Below are 25,877 nucleotides of genomic sequence, written 5' to 3' on the forward strand. Positions count from 1 at the left end.
AACTGGTTGGCCACTGTGTGAGACAGGCTGCTGGCAACACTACAAGATAATCCCCTACCCCCACCAGGGGCTTTAAAGACTTGATGTGATGCCATAAAGTCCACCCTCTGAAGATGCTATTTCCTCCAGGGAAACTGCTTTCTGTAATCTGGAGATAACTTGTATTTTTGGAAGATCTCCAGGCCCCACCTGGAGGTTGCAAGCCTAGTCTAGGCATGGCCAAAGAAATATACTAGTTGGATTCAGACCATGATGCAGGAGACCCAGGATCAAATTCCCACTCTTCCACAGAAGTTTGAGCCAGACACTCAGCCTAACATACTTCACAGGAAGCTCATCGATAAATCTCTAGTCCAGGAGAGGTGTTCATAGGTGGAGAGGCAATGAGGTGTTTCCCAAGGTCAGCCATGAAAATGTTTCCTTACAGACTTATTTAGGATCACCATTCTACTCCTTCTGTATTCTGATATGAGCTTAGCTATCCAGTACACATAGCTGTGGCTCTAAGGTGAAAAATTACCAAGCAGCAACTCTGCCTTTTAATAAAACATTTCCAATCAAGTTTATTGTATGCATATTGGTTGCAATTTCCTAATATTTACATAATGATCAGGATTTGTCATTCATCTCATCCATTTACTAGAGACATTGTAGTGGTATATTTTGTATTATACATTTTTCTCATTATGCAAACATTTCTGGCTTGGTTAGAGATGCTATCACAAGTAAACATAGGTGTGCTTGCATTTGTGAGAAACAGAGAGTCCTGTCCTGTGACTGTTTGTGTGTTAATTGCGTAACTATTCCTGCAAGTCAATCCCCCTGATTAATGTTCAAAAGTAAAGCTACTCAAACGTTTCCCTAAATATGTATACTCAGAAGGAAATCTTTTTGAGCTCAATGAGACTCACTCCCTATTAAATAGATTTAGGATTGCAACCATCATTATTTAAGTAGAAATTTACTAATGTCATTATTTTAAGCAAACTAAAACAGACAGAACATCATTATAGCTTTATGAAAAATCAGGGAATTCAAAAGAATTGGGATGTCTACATTCTGTGTCTATCCATTGAGCCAAGCGGCACAGAGTGGAAAGCTGTAGTACTCCAGACAAAACTCTGCCCATGATCTGGATTTGATCCTGACTGAAGTCACTTTCAGGTAGTCAGCTCAAGGTTGAATCAGCCTTTCAAGGTCAGTACACTGAGTACCCGGCTTGCTGGGGTACAATGTAGATGACTGGGGAAGAGAATAGCAAACTACCCTATAAACATAGTTTGCCTAGTAAATGTGATGTGACATCATCCCATGGATCACTAATGATCCAGTGCTTGCGCGGGGGACTACCTTTACCACTATGTCTATATTGTATATTTAAGGAAAAATATCAAAGATTGATTTATGTACATTACTATGTATCTATGTAAGTATCCATATATAGGATTCCATTCATGGAAAATGTCTGTTTTTGTTCTTGGGAAGGAAAGAGGTGAATATTGTTTAACAGATGTTATCTTTTGCATCACCCATAGTTGCTTTCCATGGTTAGATGGCTGGTGGGAGCTTAGGGGAAGTTGTCACACATCTCCATAAGTAATCATATTTGCAAGATCAGAAGGCTTTTAATTGAACATTTTGGTTTGGGAAGACATTCCACACTAATAAACAAGCATTGCAAAACCATGTAAAAGGCATGCTAGAGATGTTTTAAACAAATTTGGAAGAGAAGGTGAGAGAAATATTTTTTCTTCTGTTATTTTTATTATTTGAGAACGCTATACACAGCATTGCAAAATTAGAGAGCTCTGCTCAGTATTGAGAATAGCAGAAGACTTGATGGTAGAAAGTGTTCCTCAAAGTCAGAATCATTTGCCTCTTTGATAAATTAATCTTTTAAGTGGACAGTGAAATTCCACCCAATGAGGAGTGCAAGGAACCTTATCGCTATACAAATGTACTCTTGAGTTGTAGTCATGTTGTAGGTCTCAATGAGTACTACTTTACTTGTCTTGGAAATATTTATTCACTTAAATATTTATTCCCTGTTAAGTCCCCAATGGGTACTCAAAGCAGCTTACAACATTGTTCTTGTATCCTCCCATCAGGTTAGGCTCAACGACATACAAAGAGCTTCCATGGCAGGATGTAGATTCAAATCTAAATTTCCAAGATCCTAGAGCAATAATCTACTACACTGTGCTGGCTCTCTGTATGTTCTCCATCCAGAGCAGTATTGACCAATTATTTGAGCCATGCATGCCACAACAGGTCAAAGCTAATGAATTATGAAGTGCCTTTATAATGTGCCCTGAAGTATAATAAATACCCTAGAGGTAGTTTTGCCATCTGTTTGCTGAGCTGGTAGCAAGCAGCCACATATAAGCAGGAGTATACCACAGCAAAGCCTACCTACACTTTTAAGGCATGCTGCAAACTCTTCTGTCTGTACTTGCAACTCCCTTGCTACAGGTTCTGTTTTCAAAATAGGGAAGATTTTAATCTATACATATAAAAATCTAACAGTGACTTTGTTAGTCATGCCCTAACGCTGAAACGGCTGGACGGATCACCCCCAAATTTTCACATGACGTCCCTCCCAGTTGCGGGCAGGTAATCGGACCTTCAAATCGCCGAAAGTCCATATCTGAGCCAGGTAAAACATCTTTTTCCTGGCGCACTAGGCCATGAAGCTGGCTGTGTTTAACTGTCACCCTTAGAATGTTCGTGCAGCATGTCTGTGGCCTGAGGGGTTGGTATGCCCTTAGAATGTTCGCGCAGATGGCCAGAGATGAGCAGTGAATAGGTAACACTGTTAGGTAATACGAGTGGAAGTGAAACGCATACACACTTTGCCGTGTGAGTCGTCAGGTGGGGTCCCCCCCCCACACCACAGGTAACTTTCACTCTCTGTGTCCTCACCCACACTACACTCACCACAATAAACACTAACATACTCTCATACACATCCAGCTCATCCTCACACACCTCATTCTGCCCTCCCTCACATATAACCACCACTTACCCACTTCCTCACCCATGTTCACCACAGCTCTCTTTTACTAAAAGCGAGCTGGAGTTTGCCTTTTTCTTCTAAGAAAATCTGTGGGGTGGGGGCAAACCAGCACTACTGGATCCGCTTCTTTTGCACATGGCCCTTTAAGAACCCAGGGAGCTGGCCTCGATCTGAGTGCCTCACCACCCTGCCTCTGCTGCCTGACTGGGATAGCCTCCTTGCCCCAGTTCTGCCTTACCCAAGCCGGGACTGTGCGTGTCAACCAGCCTCATGGACAGCGGGAATCGCACTCTGGACAGTTCCGTTGTGGAATGGAAAGGGTTACCTTATACTAAAAAAAAGACACCACCATATAACAATGTGAATTGAAAAGGGAAAGAGGGATTCCGTTTGACCATCCCAAAAGGCTGTGCTGCGGTTCATTGGACCTTCACGGACATCTGTGTGGGTTGTGGACTGTGATGAGAAGGACAATTGCCACAGCAACGCGTGGTCGGGCCTTGCTAGTTTGAAATTAATTTGACTTTGTTCTAAAAATGTATCGTCTCAGTACCTCCGTTTTTTACATAAATCTAGGAACACTGATACATCCAGCAGATTAATTTATGTGACTTCAGTAATGGCAAGCTCTCCATCTGAATTGTACCTTGGGATTGCTGAATGTGATGTGATCAATAGTATCAAAGGCTTAAAAAATTCCAATTGAAAACAGTTTGAAAGGGAAGGGAGATGATATGGGAGTTACTGGGCGAGGGAAAGAGGCTATAATAATATGAGGAGGGGAAAGTGGCCAGCACCGTACAATGAGGCCATAGTTTCCCTTGGCAGAGGCTGCCTGTGAGGGAAAAGAGTGAAAGCTTATGATAGCGGGGCAGATAAAGGTAGGTTGGCTGTTGGGAGGGAAGGAGATAGAGGCTGATTCTGTGCAGAATGTTTAAAATGTCTTGCAAATGTTTTACAAAGAACAGTTTTGGCTTTTTATCCTGTACAGTGTGGAAAAATAAAGCATTTCAGGTGAAAACAATTATTTTTTCCCACCTGCTGCCCAATTGCAAAGCTTGTCACTTCATTTTGTTGCGCCCGCCATCTTGTGTCACTTGTAATTCTCCATGTCACCCACCATTTGCAGAGTTTTTCCCAGGGACTTTTTTTCTGCTGGCATTGCTGCTGGGCAACGTTTCACTGATTTAAGTGCCTGAATCAACTCAGTAATGTGTCACTTCCATCCTCCCAACACACACTTTTTTTGTTTTCTGTGAGGCAGCTTCGAAGCTACAGACACGATATGAGAATGGGCAATATGCGTATATTTTGAGTCTCCTCAGCTTCGAAGTTGCCTCAAGTGAAAACAAAAAGGGGGGGGGGAGGGAAGCAACACATTGACAGCAAAGCTGAGTTGATTCATGTACTTAAATCAGCGAAACGTTGCCCAGCAGCGATGCCAATAGACTAAACGTCCCTGGGAAAAACTGCAAACTACAGGCGGCGTGGAAAATCACAAGTGGCACAAAATGGTGGGCGCAACGAAATGAAAATGAGAGCTTGGAAAAATAAAATGTTTTCTGTTCTCCGCAAGGCAAGTAGGAAACGTTTTGAAAACATTTCAGGGGGGACGCTGGTTTAGCATTTTCAAAATGAAATGTTTTGTGGAAAGATAAAATGTTATCCAGTGTTCTGAGCAAAAAGTTGTGCAGAATTCCTGCAGGAAACATTTTATATTCCAGGCTCAAGATGATTTGTTCGTGTTGCATGAAATCGGTCAGAGTTGCCAACTTCAGATTAGAAAATTCCTAGATATTTGGGAAGTGAAGATTGGAAAGGGTGGGGTTTGAGAAGAGGTGCCTCAGAGGGGTACAATGTTACAGACTCCACCCTTGAAAGCAGTCATTTCTTCCAGTGGAACTAGGGTTGCCAACTTCTAGATGAGAGCTGCAGATCATACAGAATTACAATTGATCTCCAAATGACAGAGCACAATTTCCCTAGAGAAAGTGGCTGTTTGGAGGGTCGACTCTGTGGCACTGTACCCTGCTGAGGTTGCTTCCCTTCCCAAACTTTGTCCTCCCAATGCCTCACTTTCAAATCTCCAGAAATTTCCCAACCTGGAGCTGACAACCCTAAGGGCAACTGACCACTGTAGTTGGGAAATCCATTGTAATTCCAGAAACTCTCCAAGCTTAGGCTGACCAGCCGTCCCACTTTTGGCAGGACCGTCATGCCTTTGGACAATTTGTCCCGCGTCCCGCGGGTTCTACAAATTGTCCCAATTTTTGGGAGGCTGCTGCACTGCCTTGGGGGTGCAAGGCAGTGTGGCAGCCTCCCGTGCGCGTGGCCGCAGGAGCGCATGGCCTTCTGGGGCTTGCCGTTTGCCGCTCTGTCACAGGGCTGCAAACGGGTAGGCCCTAGAAGCTTCAGTGCTCCTGTCGGACGCATGAAACGGTTTCTGGGGCTTGCTGTTCCCGTCGCCCTGTCCAAGGGTGGCAAAACGGTAAGCAGCCAGAAGCCCGTGCAAGGCTCCAAGCGGTCAAGATCGAGACGCATGGCTGCTTCCCCATCCTGGGTCACAAAGGTGACCATCTGGTCACCTTATCCAAGCTCCACCCTGGAGGTTGGCAGCCATAGAAGGAGAGAAAGAAGCAGGAAAATGGGAGACGTTTTGGGTGCTTTCAAGAAAGGAAGGGAAGAATAGCAGGAAAGGGGGAAATGAAATGCCTCCCAGAAGTCCTTGCAGGTTCCCGTTCGTAAGGGATATATCTGGAAGCTCAGAGGTGAAGGAAATGAAGAAGATAGAACTTAAGAGTTGAAAAAAGTGTGATACTTGCTGAGGGGCGAGGAGTTAGTTTGTTTCAGGGAGAGGTCTGAAAGTGCTTGGAAGACTAAGAGCGAGGATTAGAAAAAGAAAACAGATGAGGAAGGAGATAGAGACTAAAAGATAGGATGTGTTACGATCGGGGAGGAGGTTTTAGGATTGCAGATGGAGGGGAGAGAGAGGGAAAGAGATGCTGGTTGGAGGAAGGAATGGGCTAGAGTGATTGATGGAAATTCAAAACAGATATTGCCAATCTTTCTTTTAAAAGACTGGAATTTTTGGAAGAGAGGGGTGGAGGGGCTAACTAGTAAGGATCATGTAGATCTCCCGCTATTACATCAGATCTGCAGTTTGCCAGTGCCAGTTTCCCTGGAGAAAATGGCTGCTTTGGAGGATGGATTCCATTGCATTACACCTTGCTGAGGGCCCTCCCCTCTCCAAATCCCATTCTCACTGGGCTCCACCCCCCAAACCTCCAGGTATTTCCCAACCCATAGCTGGCAACCATATTCCTAAACAACAACAAAGATTTGCAAATACACTTGAGAATATAAAATTAATCTCCTGGTAGATCTAAGAATGGAATGGCAAAGAATGGAAATTGCACAGAAACATGCTTTTGCTCATAGTGTCAGTTTAAAAACACTTGGAACATGAATCCATTATTTGCATAGAGTAGTGCTCCCATTATAAAGTTGTGGGAATATTTTAAAAGCCTACATATGAATAGTTATAAATCATGTTGTTTGAGATGCAGAATTATCTTGCATATGACTTGAGGCAAATCAATAACCCAGAATGGAATGCTGAATTTAGGCAATAATTCATGGAAAGTTACGCAATACAGACAACTGATTCTGACTGAACTAATCTACTTAGACTTTGCTGCTGCCTGGCATGTTGCCCCTGATTATCAGCATTTTTTGCCAGTCAAGCCTCCCGTCAGCCTTTCATTAAAAACACTAGCAGAAAGGCATGCTTAGAAATACTTTAGCAAGGAGTCAAAGCCATTCAGACTTACAAAATGTGAGCAGATGTCATGTTACACTGGCACACAGAAAGGGTAAGGTAATTTTAAAAGCACTGATAAAAATCAAATTTATGATAACCAGGAAAGATCAGTTCAACTTAAAACTGGAATGTAACATAACGAACATAAATATGCTTTCGTCACAGCCCCTGAATTCATCAGATGCATGTGTCACTACAAGCCAAATAATATGCAAACAAATGCATTTACAGTAATCAAAAAGCAAATCCACAGCACCAGTGTGTTACAGCTCACTCTTCTGGAGATGTCTTAGAGCCAAACCACATGAGATGCTATGGATCTCTAATTCCTTGATGTGTAATTTTGCTGCATAAAACTGCTGCAGGGGTCCCCAATCTAGATCAGGGATACAGTGCGGCAGGGAGAGGGGGGAGGGGGTTACATCTGGGGCGGATTCCAATGGGCCAAAAACAGCCATGTGAAAACAGGGTAAAATGATTTTAAAGGGTTTACACCGTTTTCACACCACTGTTTTTTGGCCCATGTGGAATTCACCTGAGTTTCCTTTAGTTTAGATACAGTAAAAGACAGGCAAAATATGGAAACCTTTTTCCATGTCATATGTAGTTTGGTTATAATTACCAATATTGAAAGTAGCAATGTTTATAATTGGTTATAATTACCAATATTGAAAGCAGCAATGTTTATAATTATAGTATAAGTGTAGTTATAAAATGAATTATTATGATATGAGCAACTCTTTCAAACACTACAGAATACCTAAAGATATTTGGTCTGATCTGGGAATCTAAAAAGCATTTTGACTGTGATGCCTCTTCTTGCTCACTTACCTCAGATTCTTTCGTACTAAATGATAAACTTATTTGAAAACACACATAATCAAAGAGCAAACTAACTTTTTAAAGAGTTGCGAAATCTGTTGCAATTTGTGCAAACTTTTAAATTTTCTCAAATTTATGAAGCCATAAGTCAAAATTCAAAATTTGGAATACATGGATCTCTGAGACAGATTCAGATGAGAGACATAAATAGGTGTAATGCTGATATTTTTAACAAAATATTAGTTACTGAGTAGACATAAATAATTTTAGATTTACAGTGTGGATTATGAAATAAAACAGTTCATTAGTACCTTAAGGACTAACACATTTACTCCACCATAAACTGTTGTGAATCACAGCAAACTTCATCAGATGCACTGGGATATAAGCCCATCAGGCCAGTTTGTAGATACTATAGAAGGTGAGGAAGTTGCAAAGACAGGCGCATGCAAAACAAGATCTAATCTTAAAATTAGTCAGCTCGCTTGCGTAGGTGTGAGACACTCCCAATGATTGTTAGGCAAAATGTAAAACTTTATACTTGATGAAATTACAAAGATTTAATAGGAAGTTATATAACTAACTGCTGGTTTTATGTTTTTGTATGTATTTTAGCACTGGTCTTAATGGCCAGTTATGCACAGCGAGGTGCCTACGACTTTCAGGAGAATTGGCTTTCGAGTCTTTGTTTCAGGGCATGTTCGGCATTATTCCCCACCACTCTGTTTGCAGCGAGGCAGGCATTACTATCGGCTGGTTTTTCATTTGTGTCTGGGGGGGCGGGGATTTTTCATGCTTTAATTTTTAATTTTTAAATTCTCTTTATTGATATAGTGATATATCAATATAGAAAGGGTGAACTATTAAAGAAAACTATTGAATACGACATCTGTACATTTTGCCCAAACACTGATTGTCTTTTATGGAGAGAGGTGAGGGGGGACTAATGGTGCAAAGTGCAAAACCACAAAAGGACAACATGAACCGCCATTTGCTAAGCTCCCCAGGTTCGTGATCATCCATCTTCCAATGTGCTGTAAGCCAAAGTGTCAAGACTGATTGGATTTTTCCAGTGTTGTTTGGAATCACTGATTGCTTGTGTATGCAGGCATCCTAGTTTGTTGATCAAGTGCACGGGCAAATCGCGTGTTTGGAGTGATTGACTATTCTTATTATCTTTACTTTTTTTAGGGTTATTATTGATTCTTCGATCTATCAATATGGTTATTAACAACTTTAAAAATCTAAAGATATGCAGCAGCAGGGAGGCCACGGGCAATAGAAATGATACAGCAGGACATGGGAAGGAGTCAGCAACAGGAAGGAGGGTGAGACTAGGCTGGCTGGCTGAGGTGTAAAGGAAGGGTCTGGGCAAAGCTGTGCCCACTGACAAATCCGTCTCACTCTGGTGGCAAAGCAAACTTAAAATTGTGCTATAAGTGGATTCACTTGCGGAGAAAGAGGAAAGTGAAAGTGGGACTAGTGGAAATACAAGAAATCTTGCTGTGGAGGACATTAGCGTCCACCATACAACAAACACTTTGTACATAATCAATGTGTTTTGTTGGCTTTAGAGGCTAATAAGATATGATTTCATTGTGCATGCTTTAATTTGTCACATTAGTGGCTCTTATGAAGGCAGAAAGGCAGAGTTTAAGTTTTATTAAATGAATATGAATATTTGAAGTAATTAGCAGACTGAAAAAGGTAAAATGAGCAAGATTTTATGATGCAGACCAATAAAATGCAGGCTTAATCAGTGCACAGTATTTGAATTTACTACAGATGAATTATTATAATGAAGATTTACTACTGAATAATTTGGTAGTTATTATAAAGCTTAAATCCAAATTTATTGTTGTTCCTTAACTACATTATAGGAATATTTATTTCCTAGGTTGTTTATTTTAAAATATTCTGTTTGTGCAAAATGCCAAGATCTCCATATTGGCTGGAATTCAAACTTCTGCTTCAGGTGTGGCCACAGACTGTTTTGGTTTTTCCCTTTGTTAGATAGACTTTATCCATCTATCCATCCATCCATCCATTCATCTATCATCTATTTATAAATTAGATTTAGAAACCACCCTCCCATGGAGGGTTCAGGGAGGTGAACAACAAATAAGCAGCAATTCAGTAATAAAATCAACAATGTTAAAACCAGTTCAGGATAAAAACAATACTCAGAAATATCATAAAATAGGAGCATTTCTACAACAGATGGCGCAAAACCCTCCCCCCACCCCCCCGCGCTCATGAGAGTCCCCCTTGCCCATCTTCTGGTCCTTGTTTAGACCCATTCGGACTGCTTGACCACACTGATATTGACAGGATTATGGCTGCTACTCAATCCACAATCCCCGTCAGTTTGAAGGGAGTTGAAGTTACCCTATGTCAGAACATTATCTGGTTTAGTTACCTTCCTTATTTCTTCCTGCATCTCAAGATCAGCCTCAGAAGTTTGATCAGGTGGATGATAGTATAACCCCACTTTTGAATAAGAAGAGAAGAAGAAGAAGAGTTTGGATTTATATCCCCCCTTTCTCTCCTGTAGGAGACTCAAAGGGGTTTATAATCTCCTTGCCCTTCCCTCCTCACAACAAACACCCTGAGAGTTGGGTGGGGCTGAGAGAGCTCCGAAAAGCTGTGACTAGCCCAAGGTCACCCAGCTGGCGTGTGTGGGAGTGCACAGGCTAATCTGAATTCCCCAGATAAGCCTCTACAGCTCAAGCGGCAGAGCTGGGAATCAAACCGGTTCCTCCAGATTAGAATGCAAGTGTCATGCTTGGGATTGGATTTTGGATTTTTATACCTGCGTAATAAGTGTTCTGTCACTAAGATATGGGCTTCATGTATCTAGTTACAGGAACTTAGGAAGGAAACTTGAGAGTCACAGTTCCCTCACTCTTCCTGGGCTTCCCTCACTCTACCTATTCCCTACTGCTTGGGAACAGGTCAGGCCCTTCTTCCCTGATTGCTTCAGGGTGAGCCATTTAAATGATTCCCAGGTGGAGGGACAATCATGGACTCCACCATTTCTTCCTCCCCCTATACGAGAGCCTGGATAGTGATACATTTCCTAGCCAATGTCTGACCTTCCATTCCCCTAACCTTCCTTAAAGGGTCAGCAGTCTGGCACAGGCCACCCTAAGAGGTCTAAAGCCAGCTGCTTCCCCATCCATTAGGGCCTCTTTGAGTCTCCATTACCTGTGTCAGCTCTGGTGATGACTTTTTCTCCCGTCATTCTCACTTCTTGAGGTGGCTACTGCTGTGGCACAACATGAGTCAGCCTGCCTTTGGATCCTCTTCCCCCTAGGCCAAGCCATCACACAGACTTTGCCATGGGTCCTGCAGGACAATTTGTCCCTACCAGCCAGATGAGAGTCTCCTGGCTGGCGGTCCCTGTTGGTGCAGCTTGAAGTGATTGAGTTTGCTGCTCCCATGGTGTTGGGGCCTGTTAGGGCTGCTTCTCCTTAGGATCCCCACCCTTCTGAAGTGACTGCAGGGATGCTGACCCCAGATACTCCCCTTTGGCCTGGCCATGTCCAGTGGATCCAGGGCTGTCCTGAGCAAGTCAAAGGCTGCCTGTCTCTCTGACAGTATATTCTATACCAGTGGTGGCAGTAACTCTTGAGACTCCAGATACAGGACGCACCCCACCGCCCGCCAGTACAATTCGGGCAGGGGCTGATGGGAATTGTAGTCCATAACATCTGGAGTGCCAAAGGTTCACCGCCACGGTTCTATACGAAGTTACTCCAATCTAAGTACACTGAAATAAATGAGCTTAGACTGGAGTAACTCTGCATAGGTTTGCACTGTAAGGGTGGTTGAAAGTACGTAACAATGAAAGTTGAACGTACAACACATCTATTATCTAGCTAATTATGTTTAGACTGCAACTAATATGTATTGAACATTAACGGTGGCAGTTCCTAAATCTAGCAAGAAAAGTGTGGAAGTGGCCCCAAGGTTATCAGCCTAATCCAGACAGGAGGTGGGGAGGAGCTCTGTAGCAGTCAGGGATTGTACAGTGAAGAAAGTGTAACCCCCTCCACAGGGGTTTGAATGGTGCAGAAAGGAGGGAAATTTAAAAACCCTCCTGCTGCCCAAATAGCCCCATAGACCAAAAAGGCTTACACTACACTTTCCAGTGGTTTAAGTCTGCAGCTGGGGAGGGGGGTGTTCCCCAGCTGGAAACCCAGTGGAAGATGACTAAAGTTGGCTCCATTTCCCCCACCCCCAGCACATCCCCTGCTGTACCAGTGAGTTCTCCTGTGCCAGCATAGCTTCAGAGCAGCAGGCTCTTCTGGATTTGGACACCATGGAGCTTTGTAGTGCCCACCGACTGGCATCTTTGGTCTCTCTCCTGGTTTGTAACTTACACCAGCAGGGTGGGCAAGCATGCCAGCACAAAGTCCATGTATCTCCCATCACTCCTTCCCCCCACCAATTGGGCTGCCCAACTTTGATTTACATATGAGACTCAACTTGTTTCATTCTTCATTCGAGACATTATTCAAAACAATACTGTTTTAGTAGGCATCTGAATTCTGAAATATTGATTGTTGTTGCTGGCTGAATTTTTTATTCTGCATTTTTATGATTAATCCTTTATGAGTGGTTTAATACATTGATGTCCACTGGTGTTTTAAAAATATTTTCCATTTGATATTTCATTGTAAGCCTCTTGGAGGGCTGATCCTGGAAAAATAGTGGATTAAAATATTTAGGGCTGCCAAGCCTGAAGATCTCCTAGACATACAGCTGATTTCCAGACAACAAAAATCAGTTCTCTGGAGAAAATGGCCCCTTTGGAGGGTGAAAATAACGGATGCAACCTGCCAGGAAAATAACGGATGCAACCTGCCAGGAAACAAAACGAGGACACATGATGGCAGGTGTCATGCAAAGCTCCTATAATCTTCATGAGGGGGATCAGAGCTCCTTTGCACTGAACCTTTCCACAGCAATTGAGTTCTGTTAAGTTAACATTAATTTTTGGTTTACTTGGAGGTTGGCTCCACCTCAGTTTCTATACATCGGCTGGAGACACACCTGCCCCCCCCAAACTCTAATCCCTCCCATAGCCCAACCTCCAAAATTTCCAGAAATTTTTAACACACCAAGTTGACAAACCTAAATTAAATATGATTAATATTAGTAGCTTGAAATACAAAACTAAATAAAACGACAATAGTTATTCGGGATTATTTAAAATGGAGGGTATTTGCCTTTATAAAAAAGTATTAGAACCGAGTCGAGGGAGAAAAGCACGCCTCAGGACCAAAAGTCATGATTTTCATGCCCTGACTTTCCCCCACCCCCTACATTGACCATTTGGATTCTCCCATCTCCCTCCTCCAGGGCTGCTGTGGACTCTCCCATACAGAAAGGAGAGGGGGCGGGAAGCGGCAGGAGCGGCCCCTGAGACGTGCGTCATGAGGTTCTCCTTCCTTTCGGGTTAGGGGAGAGCAACCCGGCTCTCGAGCGACTCAAGGAGGGAGGTGCATTTGCCGGGGGTTGCATTGCCCCCCCACCATGGTCCTGCGGGAAGCGGGACGAGGGAAGGGACGGTGCGGGCGGGAAGCGCGAGGGCTGGGTTCCCAGCAGGGAGGGCGTGCCTCCGGAGGAGCAAGGCAAGGGCCGGGTGGCTGCTTGTCCCTGCTGCCTTGGGACCGCTCGGCCCACACACTGCAGTGCAGGGGTGTGGGTGGTTTCTGACCTGAGCTTGGCTAAGCCGTGGAGGTGAGTGGGTGGGATGAGCTGCAGCTCCTTGAGCTGGCTTTGCACCCGAGATCTCCTTGCGAGCAACATCACATTTCTTTGGAGGGCGTAAGTGGCGCGAAGTAGACAGGGCTTGGGAAATGTCCCGAAGAAATGTTATCTCTCCAGTTTTTTTCCTATTGAAACACACAGATTAATAGCCGGACCGAGCTGCTCAGACACAGCCGGACTTCTGTTCCTTAGTAGATGCTGCATTCTCATTTGTGCTCCATTGTACTGCCCCTGCTGACATTGTTTTAGGAGAAGGACTGACCTCTCCGCATGTAAACAAAAGCGATGAATCTTACATGATAGCAAGGGCTTATTGGAGCTTTTCCTAGTGCTTCAAGGCGACTGTGTTGCTACTTAAAAGAGTGTTTGCTGCTTTGGAAACGGAAGGGGGATAGTAACAATGGGAGGCACTTCATTGTAAAAGTAGCCATTTACTAGTTATGAAAATGTTTTATTGTTCAAGGGCACGTAGCAGTTCCGTCCACCCCTCATCTTTTTATCCACCGTTATAAGTGACTAGTAAAGGATTTCAAAATGCATCATATTTCATTTATCATTTACTCATTTATCATTTACTACTTTTCTCATTCTTCCTTTGAGGAAGAGCTTGCTTCAAATTATCTGATTTTATCTTTACAACATTCCTGCAAGATAGGTTAAACCACTAAGGTCACTCAGTGCGATTCAGTGTTGAGCTCCATTCCCCAATTTATATAGCATTGTGGAGTCGCCAGCATTTGAGTAGTGTTTACTGCAGTAAGCATTAAAAGAGTGAATGGAAAATGCATGCCTCCCAAACAACTGGACAGGCTAAAGGCAATGGACACTCACTGAAAAATAGCCTGCAGCTGGTTGTGGTTCTCTTGTACCTGTCCTGTGTAGGTCAAATGAGAAAGTACTAAGCAGTGTGAATCAGGAGAAAGCAAGGCTTGAACTAGACCTAAGGCTAGTTGTGGTCATCTCAATCCATGGTAATCTCAATCCATGGTCTCTGTTTATCAATAAACAGAGACCAAGGTGAAGTCTCTTCTGCCCAGAATTTTTTTATGGCGTTATAGTGCAATCTTGAGCAAAGCTAGACCCCTCTATGCTCATGATTTCAGAGGATGTAATTAGTATAACGAGACTCTGCTGAAGGTGGTACTGTTAAATTCATAACCAGTGTACATCCATAAGTATGTATCTAGATCTTCAGAATTTTCTGGCCTCTATTCATATGGGCAGTTGTGGAACATACGATCTTTATAACTTGGTCTATCATGCTAGTGTACAGAGCTTTCCAAGCTATAATAGCACCGCACTTTGATTTTGTTTCTGCGTACAAAATTCCTAGAACTGCACCGTAGGACATTCTTAATTAGCCCAAGCACTTAAGTCAGGGGAGAAAATATCTAGAAAAAGAAACTATAAACAATATTTCAGGGTTCTTAAATGTTATTGCTAGTAGATATGATTCTGTTGCAACTGTGCTAAATATGATAAAGCAGTGATTAATGAGACTGGAGTTCAGAGTGCTGAATGTATCCATGCAACAGGTGTTTTTCTGTAGGCTCCTATAGGGAAGGAAGCACATTGTTGTTTTTTCCTTTTCAAAATGATAATGATTGATTCTAGATGTCTGTATGTTTGGTTTTAAAATCTCAAATAGCAGCTGTTTACCTCTTCTTAAGAGAACCAGTGTGGTGTGGTGGTTAAAGTGTTGCATTTGAAAGTAGGATTAAAATTTCTGCTCGGCCTTAAATGTAAAGTGTCCCTGTAGCAGGCTCACAATACTATTATCATTTATTAAAGTAATAAATCTTGAAATAATAAATTTTAGATAGTAACATGGCTTATCTTTATGACTTATTGTGGAGGTATAATAAGGTAACTTGACATCTGCTACTCTGAGCTCTCAGGTTGAGTCAGATGATCCCTGTGCACTGCACAAATAATATTTCTGAAACAGCCCTCAGGTTAGAAACTAGCTACAAAAACAGCAATGAAAAGATGGAACTGATTGGTTAAAAAGCAGGATAAAAAAGAATCAATTCTAGACTGCCTTCTAAGAGGCAGTATAGTAGGCGGTAGGTAAGCCTCAAAGGGAGAGTATTCCTAAGATATTGTACCACTACTGAAAAAGCCCTGTCTGGTTGCCACCTGCCTCACCTCCTGTGGTGAGGCATTTGAAAGCAGAGCTTGAGAAGATTTAAACTGATGGTCTGGGCAATACAGTTGGTCCTTCAGCTACCCAGCCCCAAGTTATTTTGGTAAGAACAGGAAGGAATCAGCATTTAGACGTCCCCCTGCAGAAAAAAACCCTCTCATGGCACACTGAGTGTCCAGTCCTAAAGTGGTTTTGTCTCTGACCAGTAACATTTCATTCTTGTCTGGATTCAGTTATGGTGTATTGACCTGCATCCATCCCATTACTTCTCCATGCATTTGTGTAGGACATCCCCAGACCTGTGGAACACAGTATTGATGACAAATAGAGCTGGGTATCACCTGAATAAATTCACTTCATGTTCCTGGACAATAACTCTCAGCAGTTTCACCTTGAGGTGATGTAGCATGGAGGACATCTGTTCCTCTTCCCATTTTGTATGCTGATTTCTTTCACCGCTGCAAATTCCTGTAATTGTACTTTGCCAAACCAATATCATGGCAGTACTTCCGACCTAGGGCTTAACTCCAAGCCATAGCTTCAGGGAGTGTTTTGCATAGTTGGATAGTATAGTTTGTAGGACAAGATAATCATTATGACCTGATTTTAATGTCTTGACCAATTGTGGTTTGGAAGATTATCCGAACTGAGCCATACTATCATACTAAAATAATTAACAAAATGTAAACTGATATGGGGTGTTGTGTGGTTTCTGGGCTCTGAGGATCCTCTGAAAATGCCAGCCACAGATGCAGGTGAAACATCAGGAGAAAATGCTACTAGAACACAGCCATACAGCCCGGAAACCACACAACACCCCAGTGGGACTGGCCATGAAAGCCCCTTCGACAAATACACATTAAACTCATTGATACGGCTTTAAATAGTTTCCTATGCCGCTTCTTCAGACTGGCTCCCTCGGGCTTCCCACGCCGGGTAGGAGCAACGTAGTAAGTCGGGTAGATGGTTGCCCTCAAGATCGGAGCCGCTTTCTGTTTCCTCGCCAATGTGTTTCGTTATGGTATGGAGAAACAGAGTTCCTCGGCTTCATCGCTTCGCCCCTCCGGACTCTGGAGGTCTGGAGGACAAAGGTATAATACACGCTCGGCAACAGGCTTAATGCAGGAAGACATTGAAAAGAGGGGTTGGAGGGAGAAAGCTGCCTCTCCTCGAAGACCATTACCCATCCTCCGAACAAATAACCCTTTAAAGGGTTGTTATTAGGGCGCGGCTTGACGCCTTAGAGGGAAGATGCCAGGTCAGCCGCTGCTGCTGCTGCAGCAGCGGGCGCTGCAGCATGCAACGTATGCCTGTGCAGAAGGACCGGCGTTTCATTTCAGGTCGCAATAAACAGGTAATGCAGATAACGGCCCTAGTGTTCCTTACATTTCCTAAAATAATATAACATGGCTGAAGGCAGCATATTATGATTGATCAGTCTTTGAATTAATAACAATCCTAAACAAAAGGTGTCATGGAAGCCATATGCTTACAGAGTGATCCATGGAGCTTGTTCCTGGTGTTCACATTACCTGGTTTCTGCCTCTCTGCACCACATTATATTTTGAACTCTATTCAAAAAGTTGCCTGTGATGTAAGGTGAGGTTGTGGATCAAGGGAAAAAAGCACTATTGCAGGCAGGCAGATCTCATAAAATTGTTGTAAATTAATCCAGTCTTCCCTGGATTTGGGTTACTGACTAAAAATTCATACACATACACACACACCCCTCGGTTGTTTGGGAGCACTATTAACATACTCTTTTGCTACTTGAAATCCTAGCAGATTGCTTTGTAAAATTGGTATTTTTTGGATAACAATTGGGAATTTTATCCTTTGCAGGTAGTATACCCTCAACATGCAAAGCTCACAGATAAAGAGGTGAGTAGATATTTATAAATGTATTTTTAAATAATCTCTATTTTTAAATAACCTTTCTAAAAGGTGCCCATTTCATACTAAAATATAACTTCTGTTTTTCTCCCGTAGAAAACCAATATTTGCTATTTGTCTTTCCCAGATTCCAATTCAGGTAATTATTTCCCAGATATACATACTGAGTTCATGTCTAATAATAAGAATGTACTTCCAGACTATTGTGGGTTACTGGTGTGTGTGTGTGTGTGTGGTGATAATTGTATCCCTCTTGATAATGGTGTCCTTCATTGTTTAGACAAAATCAAAACTGGATCTTGACTCTGACTCAATGGGATGATCACCTCCAACTACCTCAGTTTTAATTCCATCTGTCATCCTTGATGTAAACTTAAGTAATACCCACTTCATGGCAAATAATACCAAATAACTCTTTTCTAGGTCAGTCTTACACCAGGATTTATCATCAGGTAACTTTATGCTCTAGTTTCCTTTGTTACTTCGAGTTGGCTTCAAGACTTGATCATGCAAACCCCAGCCTACTCCCAACTGCTTATATGGATGAAAAACACATGTCCATACTTTTTCCTTTTTATGTGACTTGGTTATGTTTTGCCAACACATCAGTTCAGGAGTCTGTCAATTAAAATGCTTTAAAAATAATTTATTATTTTTTATAAAATATAACAACAAAACAGCAGAAAAAAGAGAAAGAGTATAGAAAAGAGAATAATAATATACAACATATAAAAGATGGATCTGCATTAATTATCCATGACGCTGAAGGAATTTTAAAAAACAATTTGGAATAAGAAATATTATTTTAATATAAAAGTTAGAAAATATTTTCTGCAATCTTTTAATTACTTGATTTAGAATTAATTATCAATATTAATAACTGTTAAGTATTTCTAAAAATGTGCCTACGTTTTTATCCGAACACTTGTAGGCGATTGAAATCCATGACTGCTGCACTCTGGAGAGTTAAGGAAGCTTCTACCGCTTTTGTGATATCTTCAGAATAGGATTCCCAATTGTTAATTAAAATGCTGATGCCTCTGCCTACTTAAAAGCAGCACATATTTTTCTGTTGTTGTTTTGGAAAAATTGTACCAGCATACCATTAACATACACAGGACCAATTTCAGAATAAAATGAAACTAAATTTATTGTGCTTGAATCATGGGTAGATGTAAAAGGTCAATTGAACATGAGAATCAAATAATAAGGAACATACCGGTATTCAAATTCTTTATCGCTCATTTGTACAGAAATAAGGGAAGACATGCACTGAAAACATATGCAGTGATACTTACATGTGGCTGTTGTGGGTTTTCTAGGCTAAGTGGCTGCGGTCTGGTAGTTTTTCTCCTAATGTTTCGCCTGCATCTATGATATCTTCAGAGGCATGTCATGGTAATATGAGTTTTTCTCCTGATATGCCTCTGAAGATGCCAGCCATAGATACAGATGAAATGTACAGAGCATAAACTATTAGACCATGGCTACAATATCTGTAGTGTCCCCACAACAACCACAACTCTTCAGATGATTCTGGCCAATGAAAGTCTTCAACAATACATACCTTAAATCTGTTGAAGGCTGATGTTAGGAGTACCGCTTTCCGCGACGGTGCTGAGCAATAAATAGTCGGCGCTTCTCTACCGGCCGACTCAAGACGCTTGGGATCAACCCTCGGCATCGGACGGGTCCTTCCCGAAGAGGCGTGGGCAGCCGGCGCTTTCGCAGCACTGGTGCTTGCACCTAACTGGCGTTTGTCCCAATGATGGGCCTCCGGCGTCAGCCGAGGTCTGGACACGCCCCTTATCTCTGCTGGGCGCGCCGCCTTCGCATACTTTCGGAAAGCGGCACAGGGCATGGGGGCCCTGGTCCCAGGCTCCTCGCGACGCGCCGGAGGCCCAGGGACAAGGTGAGTGCCGGGTGGGGGAGTCGGAGTGAAGCCGCTGCTGTTCGCTCGGCAGCGGCTTCACTGCGGCGTTTCCCCAAAAAGAGTGCTAGGAGAAGCGCCTCTGGGGAAACGCCTCTCCAGGTCGAGGGCGGCGCCGGCTAAGCAGCTTGCAGCTATGCGCCCCTCGGTGCGTGGTCAGAGGCCTGGAGACGGTGTTTTTACCGTCTCCAGGCCGTCATTTTCTGCCCGTGCGGAAATGGCCGGACAAAATCTAATGAACGTGTAGTTTTCCTACTTCTGACTGTGGATTTGGAAATTACTGATTGTGGATTTGGAAATTCTAAGAAAGCATCATTAACTTCTCCATTGCTGTCAGAAGCAATAATAAGTTAAGCACTTTCAGCTCCTATTGGCTTTGGGCTTTGATGTATGCAATTTATGCACATGTTTAACTATCTCATTGAAGTTAATGAGACTGAAGTGTTTGGCTGGATTGTGACCAATATTTCTTTGCAGGCTTTAAAGTGCTTTCCAGCTATGGATCTTTTCATGGATACATCTTTAGCCCTAGGTCACTGTTAAAAACTTAATATATATGTTATATACAATATATCTGCATACGTATACTAAACCCTTGATCACTCTTAAAAACCTCATGAGCAAAAATCACTGAAAGCACCATTAAAATGAAAAATTTGTAGATTGTTTGCAACACAGCATTTCCATAAAACTGCATTTTCCTCACCATGTTATTTCACAGACCTCTGCAATATTTTCAGTATTTCTTGAATGTTGTCAAGGTTGTTTCTGGGCAACTGCAAATTTTCCATATAATAGGTTGCCTGCATAGGTGCTTTATCAGACGTGACAGTTGCATTGCCTTCTGACCAGGGTATTTTAGCTGGTCAGAAAAAGTACTGTCCAAAATAAATAATGCTGTATAAGTTTTTAGGAGGTTTCAAAGTGGTTATGCTGAAAAATGCACTGGCCATTTTTATCATCACATACTGGTAGCAGATTTTCAACCTGTCACAAATATATTTCCTTTATTGATACTGAGTATCTACAAATCACTGCTACCAAAATTCTCACTCTTTTGGAATCAACATTTTTTTCCACATTGTCTCCTGATATACCTTCACTGCTTTGCCTTTCGGTTTCCATTTTTATAGAATAATATGCATATAGCTGGAGAGTTTTAAATCATTTATATTTAACATGTTTAATAAAATGAATATTTTAATTAAATAAGTGCCAAATGCTTAGCAGTCATCTTTGCACTCTTTTATCAGAATACCAAAAGCTTGGGACAGGTTTTATTCTTAGTGAGCATTTAGAAATGAGATGCCTGCATGCTTTCCTTTATACCATTGCAAGTAAAAAAACTAGAGGCTTACTGTTTTACTAAGTGTAGTTGTTACATATGATTGAACTTGCTGAATATATGCTTTGCTTCTGAATAGTAATGGAAAATGTAGAATAGGCATGATTATTAAATTAAACAGCTTGCAAGGCGCAGCAGAAATAGACAGGTTGTTCATATTGTCATTTGTAAAAAACATACACATGGCTGCTTTTCTGTTTGATTTGTTGTAGCTAATGAATACTAGAATAAGGCTTGTCGGACATACATTTGATGTTTTTGACCCTTGTCCTGAAAAAACGGCTACTGCTGCCTGCTCTCACCCTCACTCCATTTAAGCTGAAACTCAGCAAATTAAAGATGATGATAGCTGCAAAATCACTTGTGTGAAAGCTTTTGTTACACAGATTGCAGTTGAAATTTAACAGGCAACGCTAACTGTGATAGCTCTTGGTGATCGTTTCCTGAATCTAGAAGGTAAGTATGGAGATGCGAGAGACAGTCGTGCTATATTAACACTGTTCCTTTGAAGCGGCAAAACTATGGCAGCCACCCTCATGGCTCACTTTTAAGCCAGGAATAGCAGCTCTCTTACCCCTGCCATTCCCTGATACCAGCTGCTTGTTCCCATTTTGCTTTAACATTTAAAGCAGGGGACAGGGAAGAAGCTGAGATAGACTGGATTATTCGGTGTCTCATACATACACGTTCTCTTTCTCTGTACATATTGTGTTCATGCATTTTCTGTTTGTGCTCAGAGAGAGGAAAGGATTTCATTTGCATCAGCCATAATGTGTTGCCATGTTCTTCTGGTAGGAAAACAAATCGGCTATGGCTGCTCCAGTATGGATGCTCTGTCTCTTATCCTCTGGCAGAAAATAGAGCACAGATGCAGTATAGTGCACATGTCTTTCCCCAGATGGACCACTCAGCCACAAACACAGAAGTCGTAGAGCTGTGCTTGGTCTTTTAGAGGCATTTTTTACTTGCTAGAGGCAGCCAGGCTATTCTTGTTTGCTTACAAGTTCTTACCTACAGAATTTCATTAGACATTTTTCAAAAACCAATATTTTTTTCCTTTTTGGTTTAGGTTGCCTTGGAGACACACAATTTTGTTTTAGATTCCGACAGTCTTCTGTCAGAAAGCTCTCATGGCATTGTTTTCTGGACCAGTTTGACAGAGATCTTCCTATTTATTTAAAGGTTGGAAAAGAGGCCTGTCTTCTCTTATTTGTGCTCATGGCATCATTTTTCTATTTCCAGTATGCTTATGTTGTATTTAAGCAAGTAATTATTATTGGGCTGATGTATTCATAATTAAAATATGAGTTTCACTCTAAAATCAGCTCTTAATGAAGGTGTTGCTTACCAAATTGCTGTATTGTAGCCTATAATGTAACTAACAAAACTACAAAATGTTCAAATGATTACAGTTGTAATTTAATGTTGCACCTTTGGAATTTGGTTTGTTAAACTTCTTCTCTGATGGGTTGAAGTCCAGCTCCCTTTCTGAGCCAGGCTTTAGTCAGACTGCAGTTCATAGAGAAGATGGGTTTTTCTCACCCGGGGCTCTCTCTTTCCTGGCTCATGCCTTTCTTTTTTCCCAGCCCTTCTGAAGCTGGTCTGTAAAAGGACTCCCTGTGGGTGGGGTGTTTCTGGACTCCTACAATCCCCATGTATCTGAGGTAGAGTTTTAGGGAGTGGCAAGGCCCACTTACCCATGGAGTTTCCTACTGGGCCTCTTCCTTGATTTTCTGGGAGCTATGAAAGAATGATGTGGTGTTGTGTGTGAACAGCTTGCTAGCCAAGCCCTGTCCTCTGGGGAAACTGTACTGCTGGTCCGACTGGACTGGCTGTGTATTCCTTGTCAGCCTCTTCCTCAACCCCACCTCTCAGAACTGCAGCCACTGCCAAGCCTGCCTGCTGATGGCACCCCCTTTGTCAGCCCCAGAGGTCTGTCAGGCCTAAGAGTTGCCACCGACCCTGCTGCCAGCTGCTTCTTTGGCACCTGTATGTTTGCAGGCAGGAGGTCTGACCCTAGACAGGTTTTTAATGTTTCTTAATTTTTATATATAATTGTGTCATCCCAAGGATGAATCAGTGATTCTTTAAACTTTCTACCTTGTCTGTAAAATTTGAAGTGTTATGTAGTTTTGCTGTTGAAAATTGTGAATTTTGTTTTCTTTACAGAAGGATCCTGCATATTATTATGGTTATGTATATTTTAGGCAAGTCCAAGACAAAACGTTAAAAAGAGGCTACTTCCAGAAGGTAATTGAATTTGAAGTTCAAATGCAAAATGTACTTACATAGAGAGAAAAGTCTAGTATGTAAGTGTTTTTACATAGGGATGCCTCATGGGTAACAACACACCATAGATTGCCATCATGGGAAAAAGCATGGGAAATCATCAGGCTACAAAAGTGGGGAATCCTTAGGCTTGGCTTGAACATTCTCTTTGCATTCATTCTCCTCTTGTTCATGGCTAAGAAATTAAAATCTCCTTCAGCAATCCATAGTTCGTTGTTTCAAAAACTGGTTTGTCTTCTGCCATTCAAACCATGGATTATTCCATCAAAGCCCAAAGTTTGAGGGCAGAAAGCAAACAATAATGTGTGATTAAGATGTGGGAAGTCATAGCTTGTTTTTTCGACACTTTATCAGAAGCACTAATTTCTGAACTTTACAGGAGGAAAAGAGAAGGTGAATGTATGAGCCTGATGATTTCTGAAGCCCATGATAACCAACCATAGCTAGTTATTGGTTGTGAGTATATGAGTTTTTGCATTTTAGGAAATTTACATGCTTCCTTTCAGCTGTAAGGCTCCTGGAATGGCATACAACACATATATCATCAATACAATATTATCAAATTAAAAAATAACACCCTGTAAAACCTAGTACAATTAACTCAGTGACACAAAATTGAGTTTTTTGAATCTGAAGGAATCTAGCCATTTAAATCAGTGGGATGCATTTCATCTAATTCTTAGCATTGACCTGTGAATGCTGTTTTACAAGTGTATTAAATTAGGGTGATTCTTAATTCTTAGGCTATGGCCAAATGTATAAACCACAATAATACCTGTGATGCATGATGACTGAATTTGATGATGTGAGAAAACAGATTGTAATTGTGGCCTAAGGAACCTGTTTTGTTCCAAAAGTAGCTTTTGGAGGCTGCAGTTTTGAGTGGAGAAGCAGCACCGTATATTCAACTTGCCTGCATGATGTTCAAACACACTATTTCCTACTCCAAATGTATGGTCAGATGGATTTCAGATGTATATTAGCACAAAAATGCATCTCGAAGGCCACAAGGAGAGAAGCAGTTGGAGAGGGATGATTTGGAAAAAGGTGAAAGGGAAAAAGGTTAGGTTCCCACCCCACCCCTAAAGCTTCTCTACCCAAGATCTCAGCCTCCCCAAACTCTGTAAAAAAAAAAAAAGGAAGCTAGGCATTGGTAATGTTCATTTCTGTGTAACTTATAGCTTTCCCCTTAATTACATGTGATGTAGCTGCATAGGAGTGAGTCAGGAATGTATCTCTTCTAACACATTAAAATGTCTAACTGTTGACATTGTAAACTGTTTTTTTATACATATTATGAAGAACTAATGTGTCATTTACTTGACATACTCTAGTGGTTTTGGAAAAGACTTAACAATGAATTATGTTGTTATTCCTTCACAAGTCCTTGGTTCTGGTTAGCAAGCTGCCTTATATCCACTTTTTCCACATTGTGCTTGGACACATTGCCCCGGAGTATTTTGAGAAGAATGACCCTTTCTTGGAAGCAGGTTAGTAATACTAGTCTGGAAAATGTATAGCTTTAGCAAAGATAAAACAAGGTGTTAATTGAACCTTTGGAACTCTGTTAAATAAAAGTATGTGGTTAGTGAGTTCTGAATGGGTTTATTAAAGCATATCATAAACTATAATGGGCTTGTGTTGGGATTCCAGTTTGCCAAATGAAGACTCATATGGCACAAAAGAGAGATAATGAATACTGCTACCAGATAGAACCTAAATAGGCTGAATTTGGTTAGTGGGGCTCCTTAGTTACAAATCTGGGGAAATATTATTATAATTGAGTTGGCTGTGTTTATTTACATACTTATGTTTTCCAGCTTGTAGTGATATTGATCGGTGGCCATCACCAGTCCCAGGGAAAACTCTACATCTTCCTATTATGGGTATTGTAATTAAGGTAATTTTAAGCATAATCTATTCTTGTATGCCATGTGAATTCAACCGACTGTTTTGTGTTTGTGTCTGTTAAGAGCAAAGGATAAAACAGCCTGCCAGTCCTTAGCCATAATGTGACAGTGCATATTGTATTAAAAACTAAAAATGAATATTTTAGCCAATTAAGTCAATTTGGGTTGTCCTGATATACTGAGCAAAATTTAGAAATATGCATACAGAGCTTGTCAGTCCTTCAGTAATTCATCTATGGTACTGAAAATTGAACTCATTGAACCGCAGATAAAAATAATTCTCTCAAGACATTCTAGAAGTAACTATTAAAAGCTAAAAGCTGTTGGAATCTTTTAAAAGCCATAGCTCCTCCATGTTTCCGTGGAATTCATGTTTGTAGCAGCACAAAAGAAAAGAGAATTATCATGAACATGCTAAAAGAAAGCAACACAGCTGTTGATAGTGGATGAAAGCTAAACAGTGGTGCTGGCGAAAGTTGCACAAGAACAGGTCTTTGCCTAGTGCTCTGAATGCTGTCAGTGAAGATGCAAAGTTGATGTTGAAAGGATGGAGTTCCAGAGGCATAGTTTCCCAACAGTGGAAGTCCTTTCAGTACTCACCCGCTCTCTGAAGACGGAATGACCTAAAATCTGAATTGAGAGGTTCATATCGGAGAAAATAAAGCCTTCATAAATCTTACCTCTTAGAGATGGCCACACTTGCTCAAACTAAAGCCACATAGAATAAACTTCCAATGTTTGAGAGCCACAAGACATGAATCAATATTACACAGTTTTATTGTTACATGCGCATTTTGTTACAGACCTTTATATAAATATTAAGAAATAAACATAATAATAATTATTAGTATTCATGTATTCAGTTTCCATTAACATTAAATGAGACTGCCAAAAATAATAACAAAAGGGGTAAAAACAGATTTTGCTA

At 41.5% G+C, this 25,877-nt stretch overlaps 1 protein-coding gene across 1 annotated transcript in view; it reads left to right on the forward strand.

The window, feature by feature from the left end:
- DENND6A (DENN domain containing 6A) overlaps positions 1 to 25,877 on the forward strand; it is a 53,298-nt gene that overhangs the window by 5,539 nt on the left and 21,882 nt on the right. Inside the window, exons 3-8 of the mRNA XM_048487331.1 lie at positions 17,425 to 17,463; positions 17,572 to 17,614; positions 21,820 to 21,932; positions 22,920 to 23,000; positions 24,424 to 24,529; positions 24,860 to 24,939. Coding sequence (XP_048343288.1) covers positions 17,425 to 17,463; positions 17,572 to 17,614; positions 21,820 to 21,932; positions 22,920 to 23,000; positions 24,424 to 24,529; positions 24,860 to 24,939 — 462 coding nt within the window. The remainder of the gene's footprint in view (positions 1 to 17,424; positions 17,464 to 17,571; positions 17,615 to 21,819; positions 21,933 to 22,919; positions 23,001 to 24,423; positions 24,530 to 24,859; positions 24,940 to 25,877) is intronic.

This window comes from Sphaerodactylus townsendi, linkage group LG03, assembly GCF_021028975.2.
Source record: "Sphaerodactylus townsendi isolate TG3544 linkage group LG03, MPM_Stown_v2.3, whole genome shotgun sequence".
Taxonomy (NCBI): domain Eukaryota; kingdom Metazoa; phylum Chordata; class Lepidosauria; order Squamata; family Sphaerodactylidae; genus Sphaerodactylus; species Sphaerodactylus townsendi.